The sequence below is a fragment of the Sinocyclocheilus grahami genome, unplaced genomic scaffold (genome assembly GCF_001515645.1).
Source record: "Sinocyclocheilus grahami isolate Dianchi unplaced genomic scaffold, SAMN03320097.WGS_v1.1 scaffold160.1, whole genome shotgun sequence".
NCBI lineage: Eukaryota > Metazoa > Chordata > Actinopteri > Cypriniformes > Cyprinidae > Sinocyclocheilus > Sinocyclocheilus grahami.
The window spans coordinates 2,411,900-2,423,594 of NW_015505339.1; the positions used below are offsets into that span (position 1 = coordinate 2,411,900).

Below are 11,695 nucleotides of genomic sequence, written 5' to 3' on the forward strand. Positions count from 1 at the left end.
AGCAAGTGTCCATCTCATAATCCAAATCACTGAAATCAAAGTTCAGAATTATAGTGTAAGAATGACAACATATCCACGTGTTCTAGTCTACTAATAATACAATTATAATCAAAAAACACGTTTTAAAAGGAGTTTTTACCAGAATTTATTTAGGAGAAAATGTAAATGTGCAGTATTTCTGAAAAATCTATTAATTGGAGATGCTTTTGATTATTAAAATTTAATGGAACCATTAAAATGGAATCCAGAAAATAACGGAAAACAGAATTTGGTAAAGATAAAACTGTAAAAACTCAATTAATTAGACAGGCTTTTTGATTAATACATTTTAATTTAACCATTAAAACAGAGTATAGAAAAATGAAAATGGAAAAAAAGACTGAATTTGAAAATAAAACTGATTTAATTTTCATAGGGCTCTATAATTATAATAAATTTTTTGTGGTAATAGAAATAGATGTAAGTGAAAAATAGCCTTTAAAATTACTTAAAATACATACAGTGGGTACGGAAAGTATTCAGACCCCCTTAAATTTTTCACTCTTTGTTATATTGCAGCCATTTGCTAAAATCATTTCAGTTAAATTTTTTTCCTCATTAATGTATTACATGGTCCTAAGTATTCAGACCCTTTGCTGTGACACTCATATATTTAACTCTGTGCTGTCCACTAAAGGTGCTGTCCATTTCTTCTGATCATCCTTGAGATGGTTCTACACCTTCATTTGAGTCCAGCTGTGTTTGATTATACTGATTGGACTTGATTAGGAAAGACACACACCTGTCTATATAAGACCTTACAGCTCACTGTGCATGTCAGAGCAAATGAGAATCATGAGGTCAAAGGAACTGCATGAAGAGCTCAGAGACAGAATTGTGGCAAGGCACAGATCTGGCCAAGGTTACAAAAAAATTTCTGCTGCACTTATGGTTCCTAAGAACACAGTGGCCTCCATAATCCTTAAATGGAAGACGTTTGGGACGACCAGAACCCTTCCTAGAGCTGGCCGTCCGGCCAAACTGAGCTATCGGGGGAGAAGAGCCTTGGTGAGAGAGGTAAAGAAGAACCCAAAAATCACTGTGGCTGAGCTCCAGAGATGCAATCGGGAGATGGGAGAAAGTTGTAGAAAGTCAACCATCACTGCAGCCCTCCACCAGTCGGGGCTTTATGGCAGAGGGGCCCGACGGAAGCCTCTCCTCAGTGCAAGACACATGAAAGCCCACATGGAGGACTCCAAGATGGTGAGAAATAAGATTATCTGGTCTGATGAGACCAAGATAGAACTTTTTGGCCTTAATTCTAAGCGATATGTGTGGAGAAAACCAGGCACTGCTCATCACCTGTCCAATACAGTCCCAACAGTGAAGCATGGTGGTGGCAGCATCATGCTGTGGAGGTGTTTTTCAGCTGCAGGGACAGGACGACTGGTTGCAATCAAGGGAAAGATGAATGCGGCCAAGTACAGGGATATCCTGGACGAAAACCTTCTCCAGAGTGCTCAGGACCTCAGACTGGGCCGAAGGTTTACCTTCCAACAAGACAATGACCCTAAGCACACAGCTAAAATAACGAAGGAGTGGCTTCACAACAACTCTGTGACTGTTCGTGAATGGCCCAGCCAGAGCCCTGACTTAAACCAAATTGAGCATCTCTGGAGAGACCTAAAAATGGCTGTCCACCAACATTTACCATCCAACCTGACAGAACTGGAGAGGATCTGCAAGGAGGAATGACAGAGGATCCCCAAATCCAGGTGTGAAAAACTTGTTACATCTTTCCCAAAAAGACTCATGGCTATATTAGATCAAAAGGGTGCTTCTACGAAATACTGAGCAAAGGGTCTGAATACTTAAGACCATGTGATATTTCAGGTTTCTTTTTTAATAAATCTGCAAAAATGTCAACAATGCTGTGTTTTTCTGTCAATATGGGGTGCTGTGTGTACATTAATGAGGAAAAAAAAATAACTGAAATGATTTTAGCAAATGGCTGCAATCTTGAATGGCCCAGCCAGAGCCCTGACTTAAACCCAATTGAGCATCTCTGGAGAGACCTAAAAATGGCTGTCCACCAACGTTTACCATCCAACCTGACAGAACTGGAGAGGATCTGCAAGGAGGAATGGCAGAAGATCCCCAAATCCAGTAGTGAAAAACTTGTTGCATCTTTCCCAAAAAGACTCATGGTTGTATTAGATCAAAAGGGTGCTTCTACTAAATACGAGGGGGCGAAAACCAGTCAGTATCTGGTGTGACCACCATTTGCCTCACGCAGTGCAACACATCTCCTTCGCATAGAGTTGATCAGGTTGTTGATTGTGGCCTGTGGAATGTTGGTCCACTCCTCTTCAATGGCTGTGCGAAGTTGCTGGATATTGGCAGGAACTGGAACACGCTGTCGTATACGCCGATCCAGAGCATCCCAAAACATGCTCAATGGGTGACATGTCCGGTTAGTCGATGCGAGCATAATGAAGTTGAGGATTTTCAAAAATCGAATAGTCTAATAAAATCTACGGATCGCGACAGCCCTACATAGAACTACCTACTTACGTAAGACAAATGTTTTGTTGCTGGTAAAAACAACAACAAAAAGTTAATACAAAATACACATATAATTTGAGGCAAGATTTGTCCAACTAGGTCAAGGCTAGATAAACATTTTCTTAGGATTATCCAACATTTGGGAAACCAGTCTGTGCCAGAGTTATTATAGTTTGGTCTATAAACACATCCAGCATCTGCAGCTTTGTGACTATTAGTCCTGTCAGCTTATACATTATATAGATAGATAGATAAAGTTTTGCATGTCCATGGGTTAATATATAAACTCTTCTTGACTTCATGAGAATCAATCCGTTTTCCTACTGGGATGAATTTAATGCATTTTATTTTAGACAAAATTAGCGGTAACACTTTGACCTACTCAAAATGGAGTAAAATATATGTTTTGAGTTAATGTATTTCTGATTAAATGTTTATCAAAAACATAAGCCCTAGAGAATGACATCATATTCGGTTGCTTATATACGATGTGATCAATCCTTACATCTTCAGTAGATGTGTTAAGTAATGGAAAGGATGAAAAATCCCGTTATAATAGAATTACATAAAGTCAGTGGCAACAGCACACAAACATAGCCTCCTCATATATGCTCTAATGCTCCACAAACCATGTTGCAGGATGATGTAGCCCCGCCCCTTTAAGAGAGAACAGTGTGGGGGGAGCCAGCGTGTGCAGATCCATGTTTCACTTGCATAACCATAGTGACGGGGCATTACATAACCGGCTGGCAGCCTATGAGCTCACGCCAGACTGAACGGAAGACATCTGACGGGAGAGGTCAACGGGTGTACAGTGCGCAGAGACCTACATATGTCCTGGTATAAATTTCCTTGAACAGAAATCATGAATATGACCGCGGTGAACTACAGAAGAGATATGGAATAACTGCTGACGGATTATGCTGCACACTTTAGGGATGAGTCGCACAGAAAGAAAAGAGAGACAGAGAGTGTGAAAGAGAAAGTAGCACCTTCTGTAACATTATATGCAATTTAAATGCCATAGAATTTACCTTAAATCAAATGTTGAAATGTAATATATGTATGTATACATATATACAAACACTACCAGTTTGGGGTTGGTAGGATTTTACTTTTATGTTTTTGAAAGAAGTCTCTTGTGCTCACCAAGGCTGCATTTATTTGATCAAAAATATATTGGATGGAGATTTACTACTAATCACAGAACCGGCTTTACTGATGAGATGCGCATGACAATCGCATGCAATTTATCGTGCAGCCCTACATAAGGGTACATTTTTTTAAATTGAGATGAACATATATACATCATCTGAAAGCTGAATAAATAAGCTTTCCATCAATGTATGGTTTGTTAGGATAGGACAATATTTAACCAAGATACAACTATTTGAAAACCTGGAATCTGCGGGTTAAAAAAGAAAATCACCTTTAAAGTTGTCCAAATGAAGTTCTTAGCAATGCATATTACTAGGGATGCACCGATACTGAGCTCCTGTACTCGTTAAAATTCCCCGATACCAAAGCCGATACCACACAGCATGTGATAAGCGCCATATTCAGACAAAGAAACAGAACAACAGACAGCAGAATGGAGTTAAGGATGTCTACTACGAAGTATGTGTATGCAATGAATATAACGTTAAACATTCAGTATTAACGCCTGTATAGCTGATGTGTGTGAGCTGATAAACAAAGCTGGCTGAGTGGATTGAGTGCACGGCGGCGCAGATGTGCGAGCTTGTCGAGTGAATATACCTTTCTCACAGACATCATTAGAAAGTTTGTAGTTCGGTCGGATATGTAAAAAATAAGTAAAACAATGCACAAGTTACTTAACGGTAGGGAGAGGGAGAAGGAGAGAGAGAGAGAGAGATAGAGAGCGCGCACTTCTGTTGTGTGATCTCTGATGTTCACTCACTTAGCACACGCATCATTTGCATTAAAACTAAATCATAAAAATAAGACCATTTATAGGGGCATTCACTATAAACATAATTTATTTCAACCTTAGCCATACACGACTTTCTGGCGAAAGTGAAACTAGCAGCCTGTGTGAAATGCGCTAGGCTGTACTATTCTACATCAGTACAAATACCTGCACGCGTTGCGTGTGTTTTGCTTGCTTGAGTGTTTCTGCATTATATGAGTGGCTTTGGAATATAAATCGCAGCACGTTTCAGATGAAAAAACACGACTTCTATTTCTGAAAATATCACAGTTAGGAAATTTATAACGAGTGGTTCCCTGCATTATTACAGCAAAGCGCGTGATTACAGTACAGATCCGCTGAAATGGAGCAGCTCTGATGCTATTAAATTAAAGATGATGTACCACAGAGGAAAACAAATTTACAGTGAAAGTAACAAACTTGTAAAATACATTTTAATGCGCATAATTAAGAGTGAAAATAACCGAAGGATATACAGTCAAACCAAAAATTATTCAGATTTTTTTTACTAATGGGTGCAGGACACTATAGTTAATTTATGTAAGTGAGGATAGCAAAATAAGGTAAACTGTGACAAATCATACCCAAAATTCTTCATACAGTGCACTACCAGTAAAATTGATACAAATTTGGGACCAAAAATTATTCAGACCGAGTCTGGGAAAACAATTGAAGTTGAGGTTTGCATGAAGCTGGGTGACAGCATGCCCAGGAGACTACAGGCTGTCATTGAGGCTAACGGTTGCCCGACAAAGTATTGATAGTTGTGTAAATACTGTCATACTAACATCTGTCTGAATTATTTTGGTTGATTGTAATCTATTACATACCTTTCTATCAAAATTATCTAACATTATCAAGATGAATTTGTTCTGACACAGTGTAACTCTGAGTTCTTGTCATATTTTATTATCATTTTCTAAACTATAGCGAATAAACTGTGATAATGTGCGAAATGTTGAAGGTGTCTGAATAAATTTTGGTTTGACTATTAAAGTTAACCAACTAACATTATACATACTCTTTTGGTTTCTGTACCCAATTTTTAAAAAAAATGTATCGGTATCGGCAAGTACCAAAAATAAAAGTATCGGTATCGGGCGAGTACTGGAAAAAGTGGTATCGGTGCATCCCTACATATTACTAATCAAAAATTAAATTTTGATATATTTACGGTAGGAAATTTACAAAATATCTTCATGGAACATGATCTTTACTTAATATATTAATGATTTTTGGCATACAAGAAAAATTGATTATTTTGACCCATACAATGTATTGTTGGCTTTTGCTATAAATATACCCGTGCTACTTATGACTGGTTTTGTGCTCCAGGGTCATATATCATTATAGCTAGGCCTGTCGCAATAATCAATATATCGACTTATTGCGCAATATACGTACATGACCTCAATAATTTTTGGTGACGCAATATATCGCCCATTATATTTACTTAAAAATGATTGTCACCGTGTTTTTTTTTTACATTCCACTTGCGCCTGTGTCTTTCACAGCTTCTCGTACATAACGTGGTGTAGTCATGAAGTGCTAGTTCAAATTTAAAAAATGCTTCGACAAAAAAAAGTTTAATCTGCAGATATGGTCTTGTTTACATGTCACATGTCTTTGTGCATACGGACATCTGACTGCTAAGTAGTGATTGTTTTTTTCAGCAATAGTGTGCACCCTTAATTTACAAAGTAAAGAAGGTCAGGGAAAAATCTGTAGATGGAAAAATCTCCATAAAAGTTCTTTGTGCATTTTTCTTTTTTTTGTACTTGTTACTTTGCACTTTTTGTTAGAAAATGTCTATTTACTATTTATTCAAGTTTTTTAAGGCATCTAATATTTTGATACTTAATTTCCACAATCAAAATATTCTTAAAAATTAAAAGTTTGTTGTCATTTGGAAGCGTGTAGGCCTTCTTGCATTATTATGCTGTTACATTATGATTATATATTCAGTGGCATAAAATGGTCTTTAAAATGACAATAATATCGCTTATCGCAATTACTTCTGGGGCAATATATCGCACAACAAAAAGTTGTTATCGTGACAGGCCTAATTATAGATTTACAGTGATAATATGTCATGTCTGCAAAGGTCTAAAAGCTCATTTAAATATTCAATGAGCACATTAGTCACTGTACATCTTGTAACTGTCATCAGTCCTGTGATTATGTAACTGTTCATATCACAAAGGAACCATCCCTGAGAAGATCGCATCACACTGATAGACGGAAGTCAAGTCGACTCTTTACAGCCATCCATCCAAGAACACTGGGAAATGGTGTCAGGTGTGTCCTCTTACCTCATCCACCTGTGTCTGCGTCTGCTGCAGTCTGCGGTTACCCTCAGACATCCCAGCAGAACCAGGGCCATCTGCACTCGGGGCGGACCTATGACAGAGAGAGAGAACCGTATTACATTTCACATTTTATTGAAAAAAAAAAAAATGACATCAGGTTAGTCGGAAAAGTCCTGGCAAACAAAAGCAAGACTTGATCAATCAGTATTTAATTTTTTTAAGTGAATAAGGTCCAGCATAACATACTCTTTACTTGCTGCTAATGTGATTTGGGCTGTGTATTGCAAGTTGATTTAGTCACAAAGCATCTGTTAAGCACATAACTGTCCTGTTATGTCATTCTAATAGAAATCTAGTGTGGCAAACAGCATTTGATATTGTACTGCCACCTAGTGCCACAGTGACTGCACTTTTAAATAAGGTTTCAAAAGGGAGGCCACACCATGACTGGTGTATTAAAATCTTAACAGTTCTTAAAATCTTTAGTGAGTGAAAGAACCTTTTCCCACTATATAGAACCTTTTGGAATAGATATGTTCTATGGACATTAAAGGTTCTTTATAGGACCACAGAGGCCAATAAGGAACCTTTATTTTTAAAAGTATGCATTTGCACAAGACACATAAATAAACATGAAGTGCTCTTTTCAACAAACACTTATGAAAGAGGAGGTACAGGTAAGACCACAAAGTGGTGTGAAAAAACACCAGAAAGAAAACAGAAGGTATAGCATTCAACAAGCTCTAACTGTAAATATCTAAAAACACACTGTGAACAAGTTTATATTTGAAAGCCTATTGAAACCATCATATATATGCAAACAGCATAAACAGATTTCCACTGACTTTGGCTTGATTCTGATTTACAGCGGCCCAAAAAGTATTTGCACATTTAAGACTGAAAATAATTGCATTAGATATCAAAATCTCTCTTCACAATGTTGCACAATTAACTGAGCCGTTTTTGCTTAATGACTTTTAATCTGGTGTCAAAGTGTCTGTCGAGTTTATTTCAGATTACATTAGTGAAGGAAAATCACAATCATGTGAAAGGCCTCGAGCCAGACTTCGCTCCCCTCTAATGCTGTGGATAAAATGTTAAACCTTCTTAGAATAAAGACAGTATGAGAGAACCACCAGGAGCAAAGACAAACACACATATTCCACAACCAGACGTGGAAGGTTCCATAAACCTTCAGATCATGTGATCGAGGCAGAAATCTCACTGCTCAAATCCCCCAGCAGTATGACACAATACATGCTTTTCTAAATGAATATTACACAAATCCCACCTCCATTTATTAAGGTGTAAAACACACGCTTCATCACAAATGGACACTTTACTTTTAAATAACAGAATATTTAAAAAATAAATGAAAAAAAAAAACTCTCCCTCAGGCCATCCAAGATGTAGATGAGTTTGTTTCTTCATGGGAACAGATTTGGGGAAATTTAGCATTGCATCACTTGCTCACCAGTGGATCCTCTGCAGTGAATGGGTGCCGTCAGAATAAGTGAAGTGAAGTGAAGTGACGTGTGGTCAAGTATGGTGACCCATACTCGGAATTAGTGCTCTGCATTTACCCATCCAAAGTGCACACACACAGCAGTGAACACACACAAACCGTGAACACACACCCGGAGCAGTGGGCAGCCATTTATGCTGCGGCGCCCGGGGAGCAGTTGGGGTTCGGTGCCTTGCTCAAGGGCACCTCAGTCGTGGTATTGAAGGTGGGAGAGAGTGTTGTACATTCACTCCCCCCACCTACAATCCCTGCCGGTACGAGACTCGAACCCACAACCTTTGGGTTATGAGTCCGACTCTCTAACCATTAGGCCACGACTTCCCCAAATAAGTGTCCAAACAGCTGCTATAAACATCACAATAATCCACAAGTAGGCTAATCCACACTCCAGTCCATTATATTAATGTTTTGTGAAGTGAAAAACTGCTTGTTTTTTTTTTTTTTCATCAAGACATTTGAACTTTAAGCTCTCGGTTCTGGCCAAAATGCTAGTCCATAATTCATAACTTTTCCTCCAGTGAAAAAGTCCATCCCCTGTTGTCCTCTCACATCAAAATCCACCAACAGTTTTGTTTAGAGCCGTTTTGGACTCTTTTCGCTTGTAAACGGTGCTTGATCTGTGCATATTTCTCTCCTAATTCAGATGGGAAAAGTTTTTTTTTGCTGGAGAAAGCAATATTATGGATAGAGAACTTGTATCCTAGCTACAGGCAACAGTGTGAAATTAGAAGCGAGACGAATTGTTGAATAAAGTTGTTGTTGTTTTTCTTTTGCTCACAAAAGTATTCTCGTGGCTTTGTATAATTGTGGATGAACCACTGATGTCACATGGATTATTTTACAGATCTCCTTGCTACGGTTCTGGACTTGGGAACATTTCAGTTGCTGTCTATGCAGGGTCAGACAGCTCTCAGATTCCATCAAAACTATCTTAATTTGTGTTCCGAAGATGAACGAAGGTCTTACGGGTTTGAAACGACATGCAGGTGAGTAATTAGTGACAGAATTTTCATTTTTGGGTGAACTAACCCATATATTGATGGACTTGATTGGTGTGGATTATTGTGATGTTTTTATCAGCTGTTTGGACTCTCATTCTGACGGCACCCATTCACTGCAGAGGATCCATTGCTGAGCAAGTGATGTAATGCTAAATTTCTCCAAATCTGTTCTGGTGAAGAAACAAACTTGAGGGTGAGTACATTTTCATTTGTAGGTGAAATAGGTATCAGTCGGAAAACTATTCCCTTTATATTTTATTTCTTATTTTATTGTTTTATCCAAACTTATGTTTAAAGCTGTAAATGACATCCAGCATTACATGCTATCATGTCAATAACATACAGAGCACTGGTGATTTTTAAGAACAAAACTGATATAGACGCGGCATCACTCCCCATCACAGACAGAAGGTCAGTATCAGTACGTTCACAAACGTCTGTCAGTGGAATAGATGATGTCCTGAGTTGATCAGTCTCTTAAGAGGTGTAGCATAACCTACATACACGGCACAATTTCCACTTGTTAATTGCAACATGACTAAAAGATGAAGAGGTGTTCAACCTCTGAATGACTGTTTACATCTGTGCACTGATCTGTATGTGATTCAGAAAGGGACAGAAACACAAAACGTTCAATATAAGGTCACAGATGTCTCAAAACATATGCGGTTCCTCACTAGTGCCATAAAAGGTGACTAGTTTATAACTAATGTTCATTAAACCAATAACACCATCATAAAGCAATGCTTAATATGCATTTAATATGAACATATAACATTCAATCAAAGTATATTATTTATCTATTAAGCATCATATACAATTGTTTTTAGCTGATTAGAGCCAAGATGTTTAATTAATGTTTAATTACGTGGGGATGGAAATTATTCTCATGTAAACATCCTAACCAACTCAAAGTATATTATTTATCTATTAAGCATCATATACAATTGTTTTTAGCTGATTAGAGCCAAGATGTTTAATTACGTGGGGATGGAAATTATTCTCATGTAAACATCCTAACCAAGAGGTTAAAACATATTTGACTAAATATGAATATTGTTCTTATAATTAATATGCACGTATATAAAGTTCATCGTATGTCACCAAAAATACCAGTCTATAACATTATTTAAATTCAATTATGTGAAATGATCTTCAACTGTTTATTTTATTAATCGTTTTAAGTTTTCGCCGCAACTTTGCTATCGGCACATAATATTCGCATTCCAGTCATAAAAGACAATAAGTGTAAAACTAATGCACGCCAAATCTATTATTATTATGGCAAAATGCCTATAGTTCGAGTATGTTTCACAGTAAGTTTCAACTTTCCACAAACTTTGTTATCAGTCAGAAACAAACTGTTAGCAATTAGCATATAGCGGTTATAGAAACACACCGAAACTCTTTAAAACGCTCGAATTAACGATAAACTTAACTGACAGCGTAATATCCACTAATCCCAACTATAATGGACTGGAATTAAAGATGGAAAATGAATAAAAGTCGATATCAAGCCAGGAAACTAACGCTAAGCTAACTTGTTGCTTTAGCCGCAGTCACACCCATTAGCACAACACAAACTTTACAAACACACTCGGTAGGACTGATATTCACCGATATTCAGGAACATATCGAAAACACAGTGTATGAAATCATTGAGTTTGTGTGAGTGATGGTTGTGTAGTTTTACTTACATGCTCGATAGTTGAGTTGATGAATGATTTGTGAAGGCCCCGCTGATAATAAAAGCTGCTATTGTGAGTGCGCACAGAGGGAGGGGACTCCAGACACGAGTTCAGTGACTTTTCATATATTTGCATTAAATACTCATGAATATATAAATGAATATTCAGATAAAAACTGTAATATTTTGGATATTATATTGCTAGTTTCTAGTTTTCTATAAAATAATAAATTAATATTAAAATAAATATGTAAAGAAATGCTTATATTTAACAAAAAAGAATTACATAATTATATAAATAAAAAATATAAATGTAATTATAGTTAATGTTCATACTGTATGTTCTTGTAATGTTATAAATATAGAGTTTATAATGGTAAACTTTGTTTTTTTTTGTTTTTCTTGTCAGTAATGTGAAAGGAACTGAGCTTGTGTGTTTTTATGAACTTTCAGAGCAGAGGGGAGTTCAGAAATTATATTATGGAAAGAAAAACAGAAAGTTGCAGAGAACAGGAACAACAAGAGCACCGTTTCTTTTCAGATTTTATTTTACAGCAGAAATTATATAAAGCATTCAGAAAACATTTTCCATATTTTAAGGGCAATTCAAAATATTTTGCATGGCTTCAGCAGCTGAATATTTATTTCTTTTTTGAAAACATATCCAACAATTCAGTG

The 11,695-nt window shown here is 37.0% G+C and overlaps 1 protein-coding gene across 1 annotated transcript in view; it reads right to left on the reverse strand.

The window, feature by feature from the left end:
• Positions 1-11,109, reverse strand: part of LOC107592867 (vesicle-associated membrane protein 3-like) — a 13,939-nt gene extending 2,830 nt beyond the window's left edge. The window contains exons 1-2 of the mRNA XM_016282440.1: positions 11,028-11,109; positions 6,808-6,895 (exon numbers count right to left, since the gene is read on the reverse strand). Coding sequence (XP_016137926.1) covers positions 6,808-6,895; positions 11,028-11,029 — 90 coding nt within the window. The 5' untranslated portion in view covers positions 11,030-11,109. The remainder of the gene's footprint in view (positions 1-6,807; positions 6,896-11,027) is intronic.
• Positions 11,110-11,695: the final 586 nt, after the last annotated feature.